At 39.5% G+C, this 23058-nt stretch overlaps 2 protein-coding genes across 2 annotated transcripts in view; both read left to right on the plus strand.

The window, feature by feature from the left end:
* The first annotated feature begins 3426 nt into the window (after positions 1 to 3426).
* Positions 3427 to 10694, plus strand: LOC139937014 (uncharacterized). Its single transcript, XM_071931953.1, has 4 exons — positions 3427 to 3551; positions 4868 to 5033; positions 6401 to 6531; positions 7811 to 10694. Exons 1-4 carry the CDS (start codon positions 3473 to 3475, stop codon positions 8230 to 8232), a joined length of 798 nt encoding a protein of 265 aa, XP_071788054.1. The 5' UTR covers positions 3427 to 3472; the 3' UTR covers positions 8233 to 10694.
* Positions 10695 to 14624: 3930 nt separating this feature from the next.
* Positions 14625 to 23058, plus strand: part of LOC139937047 (uncharacterized) — a 30958-nt gene continuing 22524 nt past the window's right edge. Inside the window, exons 1-2 of the mRNA XM_071932021.1 lie at positions 14625 to 14747; positions 17434 to 17495. Coding sequence (XP_071788122.1) covers positions 14696 to 14747; positions 17434 to 17495 — 114 coding nt within the window. The 5' untranslated portion in view covers positions 14625 to 14695. The remainder of the gene's footprint in view (positions 14748 to 17433; positions 17496 to 23058) is intronic.

Raw genomic sequence — 23058 nt, forward strand, 5'->3', positions numbered from 1 at the left:
CCTTATACACCTCAAGATTACAATGCCAGTAATTGAGTTATTCGATTCGGAAACAAAAAGATACATTCTACCAAATGGAACGAACAATTATATAATAACAAGTTTATATCACACCACAACCTAACAGGCCTTTTTAATAAAACTATAATCGTTTTGTATATAATTGAAAATCATGAAAACCTTATACACCTCAAGATTACAATGCCAGTAATTGAAATATTCGATTCGGAACTAAAAAGATACATTCTACCAAATGGAACGAACAATTGTCTTTTTGTAAATTGTCATAATAATTTTAGGAGTAATAGTTCATTTTGTATAATGATCCTGTACTTGTAATCAATTTGTAATCAATTTATTGTAATCAACACAGTGAAAGCCGTGTAACGTAGAGGTAAACCATGCCAATGGACCAACTTGTTTAATTCTGAAAACAAATCGAATCTGTTAAAAATACTTATTGGGATGTCGGATGTTGGTTGCGTCGAACTAGTATGACACAGTCTACAACTTTTAATATTTAAAGGCAGTGGACACTATTGGTATACTCAAAATTATTATTAGCATAAAACCTTTCTTGGTGACGAGTAATGGGGAGAGGTTGGTGGTATAAAACATTGTGAGAAACGGCTCCCTCTGAAGTGCCATAGTTTTCGAGAAAGAAGTAATTTTCCACAAATTTGATTTCGAGACCTCAGATTTATAAACTTGAGGTCGCAAAATCAACCATCTAAACAACTTCGATGACCGATTGAGCTCAAATTTTCACAGCTTGTTATTTTATGCATATGTTGAGATACACCAACTGTGAAGGCTAGTCTTTCACAATTACCAATAGTGCCCAGTGTCTTTAACAGAAGTCTTCGAGAAAGAGTGTTTTGTTTCGGTGCCGTGTAAGTTCAATAAAGCCAGCTGATCACTTACTGCCTGAAACAATTTTAAGGATACCTCAAACAAATACAAGGATATTATTTCTTGTGGTATTGACTTGATTACCTTATGTTAATTAGTGTTACAATCAGTTGTGTAATTTCAATCCACTTTCTTTTCATGGTCTATGAAGGCTGAATTTTAATCATACATTTGTTTAAATAAGTAATTTTTAATAAACTATATCGACTCGATTCTGACTTTATATTGGACTATAAAATGCATTTGTACTGCATTTGGACTTATCTATTAATTTTAGAGTGCTGCTATAATTGTGTTGTATCAATACACTATTTTGTTAGAGAGAAAAAATAAAACAATAGAAAATATAAATCCTTTTAGAACTTTGTTTGTTCCCAGCATTCCTTTGTCTGTGTATAGAGAGCCCGTTGTAAAGTCATTGTACTCGCAATGAACTTATAGATTGACCTTGAGGTCACGAAGTAATTGCGTGCGAACAACAGGATTTACTCAAGTCTTAGTTCTGTAAACATTGTGTCAAAACAACATGAGCTAAAGATTTTGTTTTGTTTAGTAACCTAGAGTGCAAGTCTGTAGTTTCAAACACCTTCGTGTATTTTCCTTTGCCACAAAACCAGACGCGGTAAATGGAGGAACATTAGAATACATTTGTTCTCAAATTGTTTGGACTTTACCGGGGGCAAATTTCAGTGACGTGCTATTGGTTTTGGAATAAATCACCCCCCCCCCCCCCCCCCATCGAACACATCGACCCCTTTGTCATCATGTCCTCGTGGTAAACAAGTCGACACACTCATTATGTATCCTTGGAAAAGGTTGGATTGTGGGGTTACCCGTTTTATTTTGCCAGAAGTTTCAAAGGCATATAAGTTTCGTAATAAGAGAGAAGTTTTCCCAAAATGTTGTCATCAACACAGCACGTTATCAGCAGCCAACACCCACGAGGTCAAATGCATATAGACAATATAAACGGTGACGTCACATGTTTACACTAAAGGGCCATCAGCCTTGGTCCAATTTCATGGAGCTGCTTTTTAAGCAAAACATTTGCTCAAGCACGAAAATAGCTTGCTTATTTTACACATGTTACTGGCCAAAATGTCATGCCATATATGTATATTGCTTGTGGCTTGTATTTAGCTGTATTGAGTGGGGTCTGGCCGCTGGGCTCAATTTAATTGAGCTGGTAAGCACATACATTTGCTTAGCATGAAATTTTTGCCTTGATAAAAACAGCATTATCGACCAAATTTCCACGTGATTTTCAGGAAGCAAACAACAGCTGAAGACCAGTAATGCCAGATACAAGCAATATGCAAAAAATAGAAATTTGGTTGATAATCCAGTTTTTATCAAGGAAGAAATTTCATGCTAAGCAAATTGTTGTGCGTATGTGCAGCTCCATGAAATTGGGCCCTGATCTCCTGCAGGCAAGATTTGTACATATAGCCCAAACGGCACTATTTTTTTTTAGTTTTTGTTAAATAGGCCTACAACTATTTATATGAAGAAAAGAGCACATCTCAAAACTTTCAGCTGATGCGCTTACCTGAAAATGGTGACACAAACTTTCACACACTACTGCAGTATAAGATTAATTGCCTGACATAAAGACCGTAGAATGTACAAGGTCACAATTTTTTCTAAACAAAGGTTACTGATTATTTGCCCACCCATGTACTACACATGGTACTACCCCGCCCTCTCCATTGCTCGTTATCCTCTCAAATCACAAGGATCGGGTCAAGTGAGTCGATTTGACCGGAATGCCTAAAATTACCGATCAACTTATATTCTGGTCAAAGGTCAAGTAAGTTCAGTGACCTTCTGTGCAAATAATTTCCTTCTGATCCATAACTATGAGGAGATCGGCAATAACCTAAGTGCCTAAAGAGGTGTAGGAAGGTACGGCAGTAAAACATAAGACGCCCGGTTCACTGGATCTGGAACAAAACAGTCTCGATATGCGATAGGCGACACTAGTTTTGTTGTAATTATTATTTGCCGGTAGAGGGCGCGCTAACCTCTTCCTAGGGTGTACCGTTTATTGCTCCGTGCTCCATGGTTTCAAGATATTTTGTTTTTGACAACTACTAAACACTTCTTTTATTTCCATTAGGAAGGTTCGTTTATCCAATTTATTCAACCATGGTTATCCGTTACCATTCTTTGCAAACCCTTCCTCCGTGCTTCAATTCAAGTATAGCCTTGTTTTTCAAGATCCTCCTGTTATTCTACGATCCATGCATCGCCACAATCGGCGAGGGAAATAAATACCTGTTGTTTAGCGCCTTCTAGACCCCCCAAAAACGACCAAAAAACAGGAGCGTCTCGAAGCCCACCCCCCTCACGCCCCCTCACACACCCATAAAGCGAACTTTTACTTAGCCACACCTGTCGACTATGAATCATTGGTGATTTATCGGTGTCAATTGTTTCTATACGCATTGCTCTCTGCTGCATCAAGAAGCTCACTGATGCGTATCAAACTGGTGTACGTCCGATCGCATTCATAACCCCCATCGTGCCGCGTACCAGCTCCTCACATACAGTTTTCAAAATGGCATCCCACAGTGTTTACTCGTTGTACACAAGCGCAAGAATTTCTCTTATCTTTCTCGCGATCTCCATCCGTAGTGGTAAGTTCGAACCCATCTTGTATTCTTGACTCCGTGATCAAAATGTACCTGGAGAATTTATAGGTGTTTTGGTTGACATGATCGGAATATTTTCGCCGTTTTCGCAAACCGGAAGACAAAAAGCGAAAGTCATTGCAGTAATGACAGCGTCTTCTCTTTGATGACACCGGTTAATACTCGTCGTTTTTGTAGTTGAAAACGGCACTCTCTAATATTTGCTACATGAAAGTGAAAATGAGTACACCTGTAGTATTATAGTTATCTAGGATAGGACTTAGTTATGACTGTCGGGAGGATGGCGAGTTATGATCGTCGAAATATATAGAGGAATACATTGTAAGTACATTTCTATCCCACCGTGGAGGAAGGAATATTGAATGGACGATCACGATGGTTTGTGAGGATCCTTCCCGCCCTGACTCCTTCCTCTGACCATAGAGTAAGGACTGCTGGCCCTTTGATGAGTTGCGATAACCACCAGGCAGGACTGACGGGTAACGACATCGCAACTAGTTGAAATATTATACTAAATTTTGTTTATAATAACAATCTACTCTTAGGATATGAGTGTGTTTTATTTGGTAGAATACAAGAATAATAGGAACGACTTCAAATGTATCTTTGATTTACCTTGCAGCATCCGCCACTCTAGCTCACTAGCAGTCTTCATGAAATCTCTCAAAACCCACTTGTTCAACTGATGCTTTTTGTTTATATTGTGTGTGTACAGCGCTGTGGTACTTTCCCCTGTTAGTTAGAGCGCGTTATAAATACCTAGTATCATTATTATTATAGCAAATACTCTGTGTATTATACTTACAAAGATGTAGGCATATCTTAAAGTGTTATAGGCCTAACATGTGCATTAAAAAACAATTGTCGGCAGGAATTAATGAGATTGAACTTGGTTGTTTCAAAATACCCATGTTTCACTAACTTAGTACAGAAAATAGTCTCTGAGATTTCTTAGAACAGGTATTTTGCGTTGTTAATGAATAAACGGACAACTGTAATCTTTCAAAGAGAGGTGAAAGAAAGATAGGCGGTCTCCATTTTTTTTGCACCAACGTTTTTCTAGATTCAAATGAACACACAAAATAATGATGAATAAAAAAATGTTATTGAACTTCACACATCGGTTTTTTCCTTCTCCGGTGTTGAAATATAAAATATTGCTCACCAACTATGTTTAACAACGTAGGTGGCCTAAGCCCTTTCACACTGCATTTTCCAACTCTCTATCCAGTAACAACAAGCAAGGGTGTAAAATTTCATTTTTTGTTGTAATCCAATATCATGGAATTTTTACTCCTCAGCATTGGCCGAGTTCTGCTTCACGGATCAACAAGGCGACTCCACCCCCGGGTTCGAGTGTCCCGGGGAAACAGACGATTTTGAGGATTATAAATGCTGTGGATCGTCAGTCGACTACTTTTGCTGTAACTTTGAAGAGTATAACTATTATCGGAGAGATTGGTGGAGGTAAAGCAACGAAGATGCATGGGATCGATTTCACAAAGAGTTAGAGGTGTAGTCCTTGGAGTTATTAAAAACTTCATGCTAGTCCTAAATTATAACTCGTTCCAACTCGAGATGGGAGATGGGACTAGTCTTAACACTTTGTGAAAGCCACCCTCCTAACTTAGGACTTGTTTTAGGACTTGTATTAAACTTGAGGCTGTCCTTATCTAGGACGAACTAAATATTCCTAACTCGAGAAAAGACTATTCTTAACTCTTCGTGACCACCCCCCCCCCCTCTATTTAGGACTTGTTTTAGGAGATACCAATTGGGTTGCGTGAGGAGGCTACCGTGTATGAAATTTGTTTGAATAAGTTTAGCTCATGTTTCTCCAACTGTCAGTCCACTGCACAATGTTTTCAGTTAGTCGTACACCTTACTACCTCCATGACATAATGAAGCTGAATACAATCTCAGCAACTTAAAATTCACACTCTAAACGAAACGAACATAGAAGCAATACTATGGTATAAGAAATTTAAAACACTTTATTTCAATAGGTCAAAATGGTCATAGCAGTGTAAAACAACTTACATAAAGACAGTGGACACTATTGGTAATTGTCAAAGACTAGTCTTCACAGTTGGTGTATCTCAACATATGCATAAAATAACAAACCTGTGAAAGTTTGAGCTCAATCGGTCGTCGAATTTGTGAGATAATAATGAAAGAAAAAAAAACTTGTGTCACGAAGTTGTGTGCTTTCTGATGCTTGATTTCGATACCTCAAATTCTAAACTTGAGGTATCGAAATCAAATTCGTGGAAAATTACTTCTTTCTCGAAAACTACTTCACTTCAGAGGGAGCTGTTTCTCACAATGTTTTATATCATCAACCTCTCCCCATTACTCGTAATCAAGTAAGGTTTTATGATGATAACTATTTTGAGTAATTACCAATAGTGTCCACTGCCTTTGAGCAAAATTACTCAAAATAAATATTAGCTTCAAAACCTTACTTGGTAACGAGTAATGGGGAGCTGTTGATAGTATACAACATTGTGAGAACGGCTCTCTCTGAATTTGATTTCGACTCGAAATCAAGCATCGGAAAGCACATAACTTCGTTTGACAAGGGTGTTTTTCTTTCATTCTTATCTCGCAACTTCGATGACAAATTGAGCTCAAATTTTCATAGGTTTGTTAATTTATGCATATGTTGAGATACACCCAGTGAGAAGACTGGTCTTTGACAATTACATATAGTGTCCAGTGTCTTTCACTGAAAGTGCTTTGTCGACGTATCAAGTGATACTTTTTCCTTTCCCTTATCGTCCATGGAATAAAAATTAAAACAATTGTCATTTTGCATGATGTCGTTGCTTCAGTGCTGGTAAAATCATCGGTGTTGTGCTTGGTGCAATCTGTGGTGCAGTCCTTTTCATCATCGTGGTTGCGATCATCTGTTGCTGTTACGTCCGAGACTTAAAGAAAACACGCAATCAACAGGCAGCAAATGGCAAGTGTCTTGTTATTTATTTGTTAGATAATTAAAAGTTCTTTCAAAGTTTTACAACCATTCATTCTATATTTTTATTATTTCCCCATGTACCACCAATTGAATGTGGGTTGGTTGAATATTTTTAAGAATGTTAATTCGTTTGTTATAATCCAGGTTGTCTAGACATCGTACCTGCTTAGTTGTTGACTGCCTCTTGTTCAGCACCCTGGGAATGTCCACTTGACTAATGAGCTATTTAGTTTTTGGTTTTATTATTATTATATGGAGGCGTTCTCTTATATTGTTTTGTTTGTTATTGTGTCATCAAATTTGTTTATTTTGTAGAATATTTATTTGATAATTTGTTTACCTTTTTTTACATCGCTTTTATACAATAATGTATAAGGGGATTGCTCATTTGAGCCTTAAGGCCTCCTTTAGTTTTTGATTGACTTTTGTAAATTGTATAGTTCTTGTTAAACTGGTAAAAAAAAATTGTGTGTGTTCAGGATCGTTCCGCCGATGATGCCTTGTAAGGACACATTCAGGCATCCGTTTTTTATTGTCTTTTTTTTAACTGTCTCTTTCTGGTGAAGAGCCTGAATTAATAAATACATTCATTGTGTTGAGAATCGTTCCCAGATGCTGCCTCACGACGTGGCATGGTTGGGGCAATCTTCATGACTTTTGGCTATACTCACATTTATAATAATGTTTCCCACAAAGAAAAGGCCTACAAACCAAACAATTTGAGAATTTTTGAGACGAAAGTGGGCGTTGCACTGACCATCCTGTTTCTATTGTTCTCGGTGATATGAACCAGTGAGCGGGACACCCCGCTTCGTCCTTAAAGTTTCTCATTTAATGAAACCGCAATAAATCAAATATATATGGATGTAAATCGACTCATGGTGATGTGTACCTGTATACCAAGTCATCCAGGGGTCGATTTCACAAAGATAGTTCTATTTTAGGACTAGTCCTAGGACTCTTTGAGAGTAATTAAAAACTTAGGGCTGATCCTTAGTTAGGACGAGTAACTCGTCCTAACTCGAGATAAGCCTCGTCTTAACTCCTTGTGAAATCCACCCCAGTACCTTTACGTTAAACAGACTTCAGTGATCATAACAACCGTAGTGAACATGTTAAAGTGTCCATGAAGGAACCCGCTATGTGTATAGCAAGGCCTACATCTACATTTTGTACACATCGGTGGTCATTTTGCCTTTACAGTTGTTTATGATGTTTGATTTTTTTACGATTAATTGTTTCATTTTGTGCCTTCTCCTCATATCAGGCCCGCAACAAATGACCCAAGTCACTGCAACAACCCAACAGACCACTCAGCACCAACAAGTGGACGCCCAACAGCAGCGAATGATCGCGCGTCGGAAACAACTTTTATACGAACACGTTCAGGGTTATCCAGATCTAGGTCAGCAGCAGCACACCGACCCGAATCAAGACTACCTACGACAGGGTAGTAGTCTCTATACCAGTGCGAACCCCCTGCACTACCCGCAATCAGACACCGGCCGTGCACCCCAAGTGCAGGCCCATCAACCGGCCGCCGTGGTTAGAGCAACGCCACCGGTTTACCATCAGCACCAGAAACCCATGTCACCCCCTCCTTCGTACTTTTCTCATCAATTGCCCCCTGCTGCTGGCGCCTACGGCGCTCCCGAGGTAGCACCACCACCTCCGCCAAGCTTCAACTAAATTTGGACAAACTCTCATTATAGATTTAGCTTAAAGATGATAAGGCTGACCAAGTACTTCAATTTTATATCTACAAATAGAAACAATGTTTGACTCTATGAATGGTATAGACAGATACAAAACTCACTCTTCACCACGATGTAACAAATTCCACCAGTCAGAACTGGTCTTTTAAATCAGGTAGGAAAATGTTTTCTTGGTATTGTCTTGGTAATAAATATCAATGACATGAGAAGGAGCTTTTGCTGACTTCGTACCATTTTTGGAGGAGTTCCGATGTGGGGGAAGATTCTGCCCTCGGAGATTCTTTCTCTAGTGGCGAACTGTGTATACAATTATTATGATAGCGCCCTCTTTTGAATTCTCCTCGACTAAAAGTGTCTGTCGGTCTATTTCCTGCCTCCATGGTTTCAGCATCCTTTCCCACGTTTTGAATGTCGCCCTCTATATCGAGAAGAAAATACAGGATGTGATGATTTCGTTCCCATCTGCATCAATACATCCACAAGAAGAGCCCACCAACCCATCCCTGGGTGCGTTCGTTTAGCTTCCCTGGGTCGACCCGGTGTGCCCCGGTACGTTCGAATAGCTTTGACGTCATTCCAGGGGCTCGCCCGGGTCAGCCCCCAGTGCTCTGTTTGTGGAGTGGGTCACTTGGGGTGACCTGAGGTGCATGCCGTCACCACGAGAGGGCGAGTGTGATCGTTCGATTAGCTCTTGTCAGGGGCTCACCCGAGTGAGCACCGCGGGGTCGACCCAGGGAAGCTAATCGAACGCACCCACTATAGCAGTCTTGGACGAGACCAGTGGGGCACAGCAGATTGCATACAGTGTGACAATCTGTCATTGAGGTCAAGTTGCAACAAAATAATTATAAGTATATCAAGAAATTTGTAGGAACCATTTCTAAAAGAGAGTTAAACTCACCCCATGTCTTGCTCTATCTTTCAAATCACCATGGTCACATTTTTTCGAAGCGTGACTTATACAATAAGTTCAGAGTACTAGATGCATGCGTGGAAATGACACTGAAAGGTGCGAATCGCCACCCTACGGACGCCACCAAGTGACAGGTTTTGGCAACGAAACACTGTCTCGGTGCATATCATGGCACTTTTCGATTCTATGGCTTCGGCTCCAGATCATTGGCTAGAGATCAGTGCCCCAGATTCGGCTTAGGCTAGCTGGGCCCCAGTTGTTTTGACAATAATTGCGCGTGCTTTGTGTCTACGTGCTCATGGCTTCAGACGAGAGAACAGAGCCTGAAGCCGAATCCAAAGCCGAAGCCGTTGATTCGAAAAGGCCTCTGGACGGTTGTCCTATATTCAATGCGACTTTACACTTCACCTTGTTTTCATCTGAAATAACTTCTTTATCGGACTGACTTTAATGCATGACGATTTAAATCACAAATGAACCATGAAGGAGGTTAGTGCACAAGTTGGAGTGAATTATTCATGAAATTGAAATTGCAAAAGTGACTAACTTTGATTAATACAATTGAGGCATCGTCTTCAATAAGAATTTTTTTTTTCACGAAGTCTAGTCCATTTGTTCTTATGTTTTCATTACATTATTTCGTTTTGTTTAGTTCGTGTTTATTTATTTATGTTCTGACAGTACTGTATACGCAATAGATGATTTTGAACAAAGCATGTAATTTTTTTTATCCTAAAATGTTCATGATATTTTATAAGGTGTTGGAGTCAATCTGAATAGTTATGCTGGGAATTCATGCCATACCGATGTAGGTTCATGTAGCCCTTGCGTTTACTTATCTACTGGTATTTTGACAAACAAAATTATTTTATCAGGATTTAATTTGCCGTATATTTTATGAAAACATTGTTTTATAAGTCGAGTTGGGCAACGACGAGAGCTGATTTTCAATGGCTGTTTTTCTAGATTGATGAAGCAACGTTTCTGTTACCCAAACAGTCATGGTTCAGTGGCAACCACAACTGACGCACAATATTATGGTAATTTCGAAAGCGTCACAGGCATTGAATTTAGAATAGTAAAATATACAAAAGATGATGAGGAAAAGAGGTTAGAATATTATATTTTAACATTTGTAATCGCAAGATTGTAATTGCTTTGTGTAAAATTCAACTATTCTTATTCCAATTTCTAACATTAAAATTAAACTTAAACGGCGTTTTAAAAATTAATCTTTCCACCGTTTTGTTTACTTTTTAACCATCATTGAACACTTCTATTATTGAATCTGTCAGAATATTTCATAACTTTATAATGGGCGAACTTGGTATTTTAACTGAGTTAGTGTAACCGGTCGATTGTTTGCCTCAGAGGTGATTTTTTTTTTTAAATACGAAAAAAAGTGAAACTGGCACTACTAAATTAATAAGTTGTGGGTTCGTGTCCCTAAGTTGAGATTTTGTTTTACAATTCAATTCATGAATTTCAAATAGGTCCAAGATCCTTCAAAAGGGTTGGGTCATTTGCAGTTGTTTCTTACAGGCAGTGGACACTATTGGTAAATACTAAAAATAATTAATAAAATCTTACTTGGTAACGAGTAATGGCGAGAGGCTGATAGTATAAAACAGTATGGGAAACGGCTCCCTCTGGAGTTATGTAGTTTTCGAGATTGAAGTAATTGTCAATGAATTTGATTTCGAGACCTCCGGTTAAGAATTTGAGGTCTTGAAATCAAGCACACAAAGCACACAACTGCGTGTGACAAGGGTGTTTTTTCTTTCATCATTTTCTCGCAACTTCGATGCCCAATTGAGCTCAAACTTTCAATGGGTTGTTATTTTATGCATATTATGTTGAGATACATCAAGTGAGAAGACTGGTCTTTGACAATTACCAATAGTGTCCACTGTCTTTAAAGTGCACATCCCAACAACTCGATCAATGCACTTGAGTCCAACTCTCGCAGTGAGCATACAGCATCAATCTGCTTAAATTAGCCCTATAGGGTTAATTTTACACAGCTCCGTCTCACCCCTCCCTCTCCCACCCCCGCCATCTATACACATGGGTAACGAGAAGCAATTATAGTTAACAAAGCCTTGCTCATGGATTCAAGTGTCATGATAGTCTAGTCAATTTAAGCCAAAATATGGCTTGACCTGGACAAAATTGCAACAGAAATACATTTTTTTGCAAGTGTCTCCTGAAACCCTGTCAAACAACATAACCAAAAAGTAGAAAAAGTAAGCAGGGGAAATATGCATAATTTTCATTAAATAAAAATAACTGTTTTCCCCTAAAATATTATGCACACCCTATACAAAATATATATATATTTTTTTGCGCATGATTTTTTTTTAATGGGAATGGTCACTAAATATTTTCCAAACACATTATGAGCAAGAACAAAGCTAAGATGACGGCCATTTGTCAAGATGGCCGCCATTTTCCCGCCAAAACCGTCGTATAACTATACAATTTATTTGAAGGTTATCCGATGCAAATGCAAAACAGACTGTAATACCCGGAGATGTACCTGCAAGAAGCTGGGCTTTGCATGCTCAGTAGTGTGTGGCGAATGCAAGGGAATAAACTGTATGAATTCGCATCAAGTAGCCACTGACAGCTTGAGCGAGGAGCTCTAATGTTCTTTGCCCCGTTTTTTCTCTCAAAACTCTTAAACCATATTTTAAAGGTAGTGTTACATCAGAATCCGTTGCATACCAATTCAAATGTATGCAAACATCGCTATGTGTCTTTTCTGAATCTGGGATAAATACAATGGTATTTAACAATTTGGGGGTCATGCAACTTTTCCAGTTAAACACTTCATGCAAGTTAGAGTTGCTTTTGAACGTCTCCTTTAAGTGTAATAAAGTTGATATTTGTTTATTTGAATAAACCATTGTCACACGTATAGTTTGTAAAATGGGATTACTACAGTGATAAATACTGAAAGAACTGTCATGGGACTTAAAAATAATGTCACTTATAAACATTACACAATCACATTTTAACCTACCACAGAATCTAAAGCATTTACATCCGCGTAGCGGTTATTTAATTCAGATTATTACCATAATTAAAAAGGCGTTAAATCGATTTTGGCGGGGGAAAAGTCCGCCATCTTGAATTTCTTCGTACTCATTATTAGGTTAAGAAACAATGCAGTGACCATTCCCATGAAAAACAAATTATGTGAAGAAAAAAAAAATTGTACTTGGTATAGGGTGTGCATACTTATTTTAGAGGGAAACCGGTAATTTTTAATTTATGCAAATTATGCATATTCTCCCTGCTTACTTTTTCCTACTTTTTGAAAATGTTGTTTAAGAGGGTTTCAGGAGACACTTGCAAAATAAATCATTTCTGTTGCAATTTTTTCTAATAGGTCAAGCCATAGATTGACTAGACTATGACCGGGATTCGAACCTATTGTGAGCTTGGGATGTTTGGGTTTATTTTCCTCTGTAAAAAAAACCCAAACACATCTGTGATGGTTTTACCGACGGATGAACTCACATTGTTACCATCCATATTGAGAGAAGCAACTTAAGGTTATTGTGAGTGCCTTGTTCATGGATACACGACGAGTGTCACGAACGGGGTTTGAACCAGTCGTCAGCCTTTTACAAACACAAACACGCCTGTGATGGTTTCAACGACCGACAGCCTCCAACCCGTCCCTATTGTTCATTCTGGACCGAACCAACCCTGTATAGCCAAGTATCTATAAGTAGATTTTTGTTTGACCTGAGCAGTCAGGATAAGCACTGGAAACCAAATCCACGGCGGGATTCGAACCGGGATCCAGGAGGTGTCAGGAGAGGAAAGAGGCCACTCCGCCAACCAAACCACCGTTCTGAGATTTAGTATATTTTAAAACTGTAAGTTGTACTTATCTAAACCGAAAAGTTGATCTCTCTAATAGTCATCTCAGGCGATTGCCAAGGGTGGAATTGAGTTGTCGTTGGTGTCTGGGTTGAGGTGATTGGGTAGGAGGGGATTGGTGGTGATTTCCCCTGGTTTACCAAAGTGACCCCTCAACCCTTATCCGCTAAAAAGTCAGTTTGAGAAAAGTACTTTTTCTCCTTACCATGATATGTGTGCACATGATAGTTCACCGATAAAAGAGGGGCCAGAGAGAAAGATATTTAAAGTACATTCCACCGGGGAGTGGTTATCTTACCTCATAAAAGATTTAGATAATGGTCATTGTTGAATGTTGCAAGACTCCTCACCATTCACTGATTCAAAGCCGTGTCATCAAAACCGGAATCAATATTTAACGTAGTTGTTGTTACCAAATTGCGATCGTTCACATTCCCGCCATAAACGGATAGCAACATGTTTATAGTCAAAACGGGTAATCATTATAACAAATGACTTTCTACCATCGGTTCACTATTCTACCTCCATGACTTAGTTAATTAAATAGAATACCCGGTATACATCCATGTGCCCTATGCCGTCACGTCAATCAACTTTTAACAATTTTGACGATGTCGTATAACCACTTTACTATTAATCAGCATAAACTATTCATTGGAGCGAAGTAGATGCCGCTACGGTCGTCACACCGACGATCGCCTATCATAAACCACCAGCACGCCGTAAATAGAATGCAGTTCGCCGGACGAGCAGGCGACAGTCGGTGGGTGGAAATCTGGTGGCAGAACGGCACACCGTTCGTTACGCGAGGATGCACCGATTTAAACGCCCGTGTCACTTTAGGGTTTGAAGCTGTTTCTGGTGTAATTTTCCGTTGGAATTTCGTTTTGTGAAAACTGATACGCAATTGTTGATAAAAATTGCTCCCAACCGACCGGCCGGAGCATTACCACTGAGTCCTAAAGCGACAACTCATATGTGGTCATGAGGAATCCATGGAGAACTGACAAGAATTTTTGAAAACTGAATTTTGAAAACTGGGTCAAGATACACAAACGAAACCAAACGAATAAAGCAACAAGATATTGACTTACACTAACTACGCAACGTTTTAATTGAAAAGTACGTAACTTTTTCCCAATTTTCAAACCGGCAGCCTACAAAATAAGTTAATAACTGTTTGTCAATTTCCCATCTACTTCGGCAAATCTCTGTGAGACTCGGGTAGATGTAAACAGAAAATCTCACATTGGAAATCAAGTATAAACCTGACTCAAACACAATTTTGAAAAGGTTCGAAGACGGTGTTTGAACTGCTTTTGCGACGATTGTTGATAACTTCGATGAAAACAAAAGTTCTATGAGATGCGACGACGATAGACCGTGGACGTAACTAGTCAATGAATCGAAGAGAAACTTTAGGATTTATTTCAAAAGTACGATCGATAAATCGTCTTACTGCGTCCCCCTTCGTACCGCCTGGACCCCTTTGGAGGCGGGTACGATGCATCGCTCAACGAGCCGAGCTTCGAAACAGAGACGGGAGCTCATCAAGACGGAAATTGACCGTCTTCGTGAATTGCTTCCACTGCCAAATGCCGTCAAAGCACGACTTTCTTTCCTCCATGTCATGTCACTGGGATGTGTTTTTGTTCGGAAGGGACATTACTTCAACCAACAAGGTAAGTTTTCTTATAAGCTGCAGTGACGAAAACACTTCTAAAATCATACCTGTTTTTACAATCTTATTTGTAGTTTTAAATTGTTAAAGAAACACGTTTCCCTGGATCGGTCGAGTTGGTCTTTGAAAATCGTTTGTAACCATTGTTATAAAATGCATATGATTAGAAAGATATTTTAAAAGTAATAATCCACACAAGTATCACTCGAAATTGCGTGGTTTTCCTTTTAACTCGTCGACAAACACGGTCGGCCATTTACGGGAGTCAAATTTTTGACTCCCATAAATGGCCGACCGTGTTAGTTCGCAAATTAAAAGGAAAACCACGCAAATTCGCGGCAATCGTGTGTGGATCATGGTATTCTACTTTTAAAACATCTTTCTAACCATATGCATTGTATAACAAACGGTTACAAACGCTTTTCAAAGACCAACTCGACCGATCCAAGGCAACGTGTGTTTGTAGATTGTAGTATTTTTTGTTCGTTATTATGTAAAGCGCATTGAGAGACATTCCAGAATTGAAATTCACTCCTCAAACAAATGCCCTCAAACGTTACCCAGGGAAATGGTATTGTTGTATCCTTCAACAGAAATAACTCTGTGTCTTTGCAATGCTCTAAGTTTTTTTTCTTTTGGTCGTCAAATTTAGGAATGTAAACCTCTCCCGTAATTAAAGGGGAAGACTTTGACAACATACTTACATGCAACTCGACAGTAATGTGCTTCAGTACAAATAATGACATGCACATCACTCTCCTGAAAATAAAGTTCTGCGGGAAAAAGTGTGTGAAATAGTAGAGGGAAAAAAACAAGGAATTCTGTGTAAATACCGGTGTGGAAAACTCTGATACTGTTGGAACTTACGCCAGAACATATAGTGAGAAACCGGTACTTTATTTAGCGTAATCGTAACCTAGTGATGTAACCAAAAAATGAGTAGGATTCGACAAGACTTTTTAACTTTGAAACAACTTTTTTTCAAATTAAGGAACAATGATGAGTTCTGTGCGACGGTCGTGGTGTTGCTCCCTAAATATTGTTGTAAACATATACCCTTCTAAGATTGATATAATCTATTAATAGTTGTTGAACCATTCTGTGTTTTGTTTCTTTAAAAATAAAAATTGATTAATATAATATACCGAATAAATAACAACAAAAGAATCAAAATTTACACCATACAGGGTTTTCAAATAACACCCATTTCTGCAAAAATTAAGTAAACTTTGTGCTATAATTTATTGACACACCCTTGATGTTAATTTTGAATCTCTCTTCGGTATTTATAAACATATGTGACAACATCCATGGTGTAAATTTTAGCACTCCAGTTTTTGCAGTGAACCAACCAACCAACCAACCAACCAACCAACCAACCAACCAACCAATCAACCAACAAACCAACCAACCAACAAACCAACCAACCAACCAACCAACCAACCAACCAACCAACCAACACACCAACAAACACACCAACAAACCAGCCAACCAACCAACCAACCAACCAACCAACCAACCAACCAACCAACCAACCAACCAACCAACACACCAACAAACACACCAACAAACCAGCAAACCAACAAACCAACCAACCAACACACCAACAAACACACCAACAAACCAACCAACCAACACACCAACCAACCATCACATACAAACACACCAACAAACCAACCAACCAACACACCAACCAACCAATCAACCAACCAACCAACCAACCAACCAACCAACCAACCAACCAACCAAGCAACCAAGCAACCAAGCAACCAACCAACCAACCAACCAACTAACCAGCCAACCAACAAACCAACCAACCAACCAACCAACCAACCAACCAACCAACCAACCAACCAACAAACCAACAAACCAACAAACCAACCAACCAACCAACCAGCCAACCAACCACCCAACCAAACAACCAAACATCCAACCTACCAAACAACCAACCAACCAACCAAACAACCAACCAACAAACCAATAAACCAACCAACCAAAACACTAAACACCCAGGACATTTCACAACAAGAAAGCATACGGGTGCATTGCGGATAATGACCCTTCCTCCTTTACCCCCAGTGTCCCTTTTAAATGGCCCCATCTGTGGGGGCCTGATTTTAGGAGCAGTAGTTCCTGTTAGCCATATGCCGCAATCTATTCACTAACTGGTATGGCGAGCCATGTGGGCGTGAAGAGAATAATAGAGTGAAATAAAAGTCAGTGAACAGCTTTGATAAATTGTCATTAAACTCCCCAATATAATCCACATTAATAACAATTATTCCACGAGGTTTAATCTTATAGAGAACACAGTTAATGTATCCTATTGTGTGTTATGCCTGTGGTGAATAATGGAATCAGGCGACATTTCTTTTACGAAATACTTTCCGCCAGTGCTTTCGTTTTTCCGAAGAAGAATCGAGTGCGGCTATTTTTTATTCAGCCCCCAAATTATTATTGTACTGTTCAATATCTGTTCCTTGTTCAAGATGTGGTAATACCTTAATATAATAATGAGCATTTCAGTAAAATGATGCGCATTTATGCGCATTTGAACTTCATTGCATACAGAGTTTGAGCAATATTATTTTTTGGTTAGCTTAATGCTAGCACTGCTGGAAACTACCGGGCCATTTGAGAATCATTTTGCAATAATTCATAACCAAGGAACGTTTCCTTTGTTGCAGAGCAAGATGTGGTGACGTCACGGCCAAGTTGGGACGATGTTTCCCCTTTTGACTTTACACAGGTAAGATGACAACTTTAAGAGTAGAGATCAGTTTTGGGAGAATCATGTAGCTAGCTAAGTTTAGTTATAGTTAAAACACCTTATAACGACATTTCCTTCAAAGTTATTTCCCAAATGAGGAAAATAAAGACTGCTGAAACTTGTCCTCCTCCTTGGTTCGAATCCAAGTGAGGACTTTGTCACAAAATCATAATTTGGAAGCTATGCATTGTAAGATTTTAACCCGATACCCTTTATAGTGCCATTGTCAAGGCTTCGTTGCTGCTGCTGTTGTTATTAATTGTTGTTGTCGTTGTCGTTGTCGTTGTCGTTGTTGTTGTCGTTGTTGTTGTCGTCGTTGTCGTTGCCGTTGTCGTTGTCGTTGCCGTTGTCGTTGCCGTTGTCGTTGCCGTTGTCGTTGTCGTTGTCGTTGTCGCTGTCGTTGTCGTTGTCGTTGCCGTTGTCGTTGTTGATGCAGACTTTTGTCGTTGTTTTTGTTATTGATGTTGATGTCATACCTGATGTTGTGTCAATCTGACATTTCGTCGAATCTCTCTACTTGATATAGTCTTGAAGGGTAAAAGCGCAAACGTTTTGGTAACATTTGGTTTGCGGGTGGGAATTGTTTTTATCCAGGGGGAAAACGTATCCTCATGCTCATATCGTTTTCAATTGTCTTGGAATTGCGGGGGGGGGGGGGGGGGATATCCAACGGCCCAAAGTTTAGTGGAGATGTATCCCCAACCCCCGGGAACTGAATCAGCATCCACACCAATAAAATAAAATAACAAAAGCGGAGTCAGATTTCATTTTTGATGGGTCTATGATGTACATATGTTGCTCCTCACATCAGCAAGATCATGACAGCTTTACTAAGTTTAATTGAAAACAATTTAAAACTGAAAATCAGAAGGTCTGAGAGGGAAAACCCCTTTTTTTCCAAAGCGTTGTTTGGTGGTTTTGTTGGTGGCTGGGCACATCTGTTACTCAAAAATCTCAACTCCCCACACTGCCTATAAAACCAAATCAAACAATCAAGCTAAATCAACGTAAATTAACTTCAAACCAATCAATCTAAATAAACCATTTTTATCGTCCATTATATAAAAAGGGAAACAAGTAGCTGTTTTTATTGCAACTGATTGGATCGTGGAGTTGCAGTCCAAATCATGCTCGTCTAACTGACTTTTTTTTATAGACCTGTATGAGATCAATCCAATCCATGCAAGAGGTTGGGGGGGGGGGGGGTCGGTAAACTTATCATTCGGCGTCATGTAATAATTGATGGCATCATTAAGCAAGACTGCGCCCCGAACACAGGGACGTTCTTCCCCCTCCAACGTCCGTCATGCACCGCTGCTGATATACTTTTTTTTTAGCATAACCAGCGACCTGCTTTCCAAACCATTTTCATTAGAGTTTGACTCGCACCGCGTGCCTTTCTTTTCTTGCGTTTGGCCGGGTTCGGAATTTAATCTCCACGGACCAGTGGATATCCATGTTATGTTGATGTTTTCCCCTTCTCTCTCTCTCTCTCTCTCTCTCTCTCTCTCTCTCTCTCTCCCGACGACCCGGGGTTGGCAGATTGAGGGACTACTCCATCACCCCAGCCAGCGATCGATTGGTTAACAAGTATTCATTTTCATTATGCATTTTAAAGGCAGTGGACACCTTTGGTAATTGTCAAAGACCAGTATTCTCACTTGGTGTATCCCAACATATGCATACAATAACAAAGTTTGGAAATTGTTGACTCCATTGGCCATCGAAGAGAACAGGTTAGGCTAGGCCTGCGCGCTGATAAACGAGATGCTCGTTGACGACTTAGACAAGGTACCTTTTACACGCACGCAATGAGGCAGTTTAAAGGCAATATAACTACACGAAATGCAAACGAAACACTTTTTTGGGAACAGTGTTTTACTATCCAAGGAAAGTTATGTGAACGGTTTTGAAGACATGCTTTGAACTACAAGCGTTCCTCGTGGTTATGACAGCAACATTTGGGGTAATAAAGCTGACACAATTGGTGTTGTCGAATATAAATACCCAAGAAAGAATAAAAGTTAACACCATAAAGGGTGTTAATGTGTTAACAACAAAGACATTACCATGCTGGCAATACTAATCCATAGGAATACACAGTCTGAGAAATGTTCCTAGACAGTTACGCTTCACAGCTTAAATTGTTGGGCCATGAACAAATCATATTATCTTTTTACAATTAAAACAATACTTCTTATTGAAAAGTTTCTCAAAAATGGTTTGTTTCGAAAGCTGATGTAGGCTTTTGTAATCAATAAGTTTGTATTGGCATTAATTTTAAGATTGTTTACCAAATGCTTTCCCATTAACCAATTTTTTTTCCCTGTGATCGTTTCCTTTGATCGGTCGTTGTATGAATGCCATGCCAGACGAATTTAAAAGCACCCAGTTGTATCCTCGGCCTTTCGAACTAACCCAATATTTAAAAATCAAAGATTTTATCACCAAACATGTCTAAAACAATATCCATTATGTGCTTTGAACCTTTAGACATAACACAAATACAAGAATACAAGAATCTATTATCAAAGAAACAACACAATCTAAACAATTTTTTGATGCTGCTTGTTGATATACTACATAAACTCAGTCAACCATCCAGCGTAAATTACACTAAAAATACAGTCTTCCATTTTAAGAAGAAAATGCGGAAGATGACTGATGACTTGTGATTAATCTGAAGCATGGTGAAAAAGAAGAACAGGCAAAGATTCTCTATACAGAATGGTGAATTTCAGAGAGAAATACACTTCTCGAAAAGTGGGGAAAAAATATGTAAGCTTTCAAGAAAATCTTTCATTTTGCTTTCCGATTATTACAAAATGCTACTTTAAAATGGAAAAAAATTAAACAACAAAACCCTATCATGGTGACAGTTGGGAGAGAGGGGGGTGCGAGGGAAACCGTCTTACGCCCCTCCCCCCTTGCAATATCATCCACAACTGCTCTCTATCTTGTCCATCTAAAGACTTGCCCATTATTATAACGCAAACTACGCACACATGCAGGCACATGCCGCTTCGCAGTAACTCAACCCGCTCAGCTAAAAAAGGTATATTTGTGTCACACGTCTTTCGTTCTCCAAATCTGGAAATTAAAAACTCTTTATTTCTTTTCCCTCAAGTCCCCAGGAAGTTTCGGATGACAGAAAACATCCTAATAATCTCTCCATCCCGGTGAAAACTTGGTTGTCTATAATTACCCTAGCGGCCCTATTGCTCCCCCCCCCATGACACGGCTAAGGCCCCCCTACCTTTAGGCCTCGTCAAGATAATGCCAAGCTGACGGAGCTTGCCCAGCAGAAAGAAGAAGAAGGGAAAAAACTCACATCAAAGAAAGAAACAACAACCCCATATAGTCCCCGGATAGGAAATCATAAATGATACGCATGAACACAATTTCCCTGGAGGTCTTACACTCGATTAATTCAATTTAATTTGTGGGAGTATATAGCAGCGTCCCGTTCCCGTATACGCAAGCTCAGGGCATGGCAGGGGCCTTACAAATATGTCTAATGATTAGTGGAAAAAAAAATCCTGATCGGGACGAGGCGGACCCGGTCCATCGGACTGGGGAAGGCAGATCTAATTTTACGTGCAGAACAAAGTGCAGTAGGGTATTAGTAACCGACGCGACTATCAATCATCATCGGCTCCCCTTCGCCCCGGTTGATACTGCTCTATCCCCGGTCGGTGCCGACTGGCAGGCTTCGCTGCTGGTGAGATGAGTCTTGTTTTACGGAGTTTACGGGCTCCTGTGTTACGGGCAAAGCAAGAAATGAGCGACGAGCTAAGTTATCTCTTTCTATATGGCTTTGCGGAATTAAAAGCTCGGTAAAGGGGACTCATGGTCTAAGGAACTTTTCTTATGTTCAGATGTGCAAGAATGTCAAAACAATCCTTTATGATATTTGTGAATGAAATACTGAGTTTCATTCGTTTAATTTACCCTGCAGTTTATCATGCGGGAGCCCACCCTCGCTCAGAACCCCACTCTTGCGCCCCCAACTTCAAAGTTTGATCAACTAAAAGCTTGAGCGGTTCGGCACATTAAAACGTCCACCGCCGCCCAAGTTCTGTCCTTGCCACTGCCCCCCCCCCCCCCCTCCCGGCCCAATGAATTGTTTCGAATTGTTTTCTCGGTTTCGGCACGCGCGAGACTTGAAAAGCGTGTTTCATCATGTGCTTTAAAGGCAGTGGACACTATTGGTTTACTCAAAATAATTATTAGCATAAAACCTCACTTGGTAACGAGTAATGGGGAGAGGTTGATAGTATAAAACATTGTGAGAAACAGCTCCCTCTGAAGTAACGTAGTTTTCGAGAAAAAAGGTAATTTTCAACGAATTTTATTACGAGACCTCACTTTTAGATTTTGAAGTCTCGACATCAAGCATCATCTGAAAACACACAACTTGGTGTGACAAGGGGTGTTTGTTCTTTCATTATTATCTTGCAACTTCGACGACCAATTGAGCCCAAATTTTCACAAGCTTGTTATGTTACACTCTAAAAAAGAAGTGTAAAAACTTGCTGAGTAAATGTGCTGGGTACGAAAGTTGAGTACCTTCTTACGCAATGTTGGGCAACGAGGCGATTTGGCTTGTGCCCTCGAGAAGGTAACTTGTACCTTTTTAAGTTGCATAAAAAAATTAGCCAGTGAAATCAACTTATGTGTACAAAAACACATTTTCCTCGCCACAGGATCAAGTTTACCTTGCGACGTACTAAAAAATGCTCTTTTTGTGGTAAAATGTTGCACGTAATTGGGTAAACTGCTCCTCGTGGAAACCATTTTACCCATAATGCAAAGTGCACATTACACACACACGGACGTGTCGTACAAGTCGCATGGCACAAGTCATAATCAAAGATGGATGGGGTGGACGTAATTCTGATGTTACAGGTCGTTGATGTCTGATGTTCATTTAACCACGGTTGTAAAGAGATAATTTTGGCTTTATGTTAGAAAGTTTGTTTGAGGAACAACAGTCTGTTGAAGGGAGAAATGCATCACCAGGAATGACGCGGATAGTAGCTTCAACAATTTCGTCAATAACAGGTCTGGCAAAACCAACCGGCTCTTTTCAGAGCCAAAACCGCTTCTAAAAAGAGATTGTTACATGTAGTCTGCTCGCAAGACTTTTGTGTTCGTGTTTCACCCCCTGAATGTACACAAACTCTCCGGTCGTTTTATGCAAGGCTATTATTAGGTTGTGATCACCATAGATTAATCGGAAATTATACTGTCCAGTCCAATTCAATGTATATGGCTTTTTTTTGATGTTTTTTTTAAGTGTCCGTGTTTGCTGCAAAAATGCATTACTTCTTTTTTACTTAACACTAGGGGTTATGGTGCTCAACTACTGAGTAAATGGGTAGTCAATTGTTGGGTACATTTTGACACAACAAAGTTGGGTAAGAAATTTGACGCATAGTTGGGTAGCCGTTTTACACAGAAATTGAGTAAATTACGACGCAACCCCTGTTGCGTAGCGTTTTACCCTCCAAACGACCATGTCCCCTCTTGAACACCACAA

Source organism: Asterias amurensis, chromosome 1 (genome assembly GCF_032118995.1).
Source record: "Asterias amurensis chromosome 1, ASM3211899v1".
Classification (NCBI taxonomy): domain Eukaryota; kingdom Metazoa; phylum Echinodermata; class Asteroidea; order Forcipulatida; family Asteriidae; genus Asterias; species Asterias amurensis.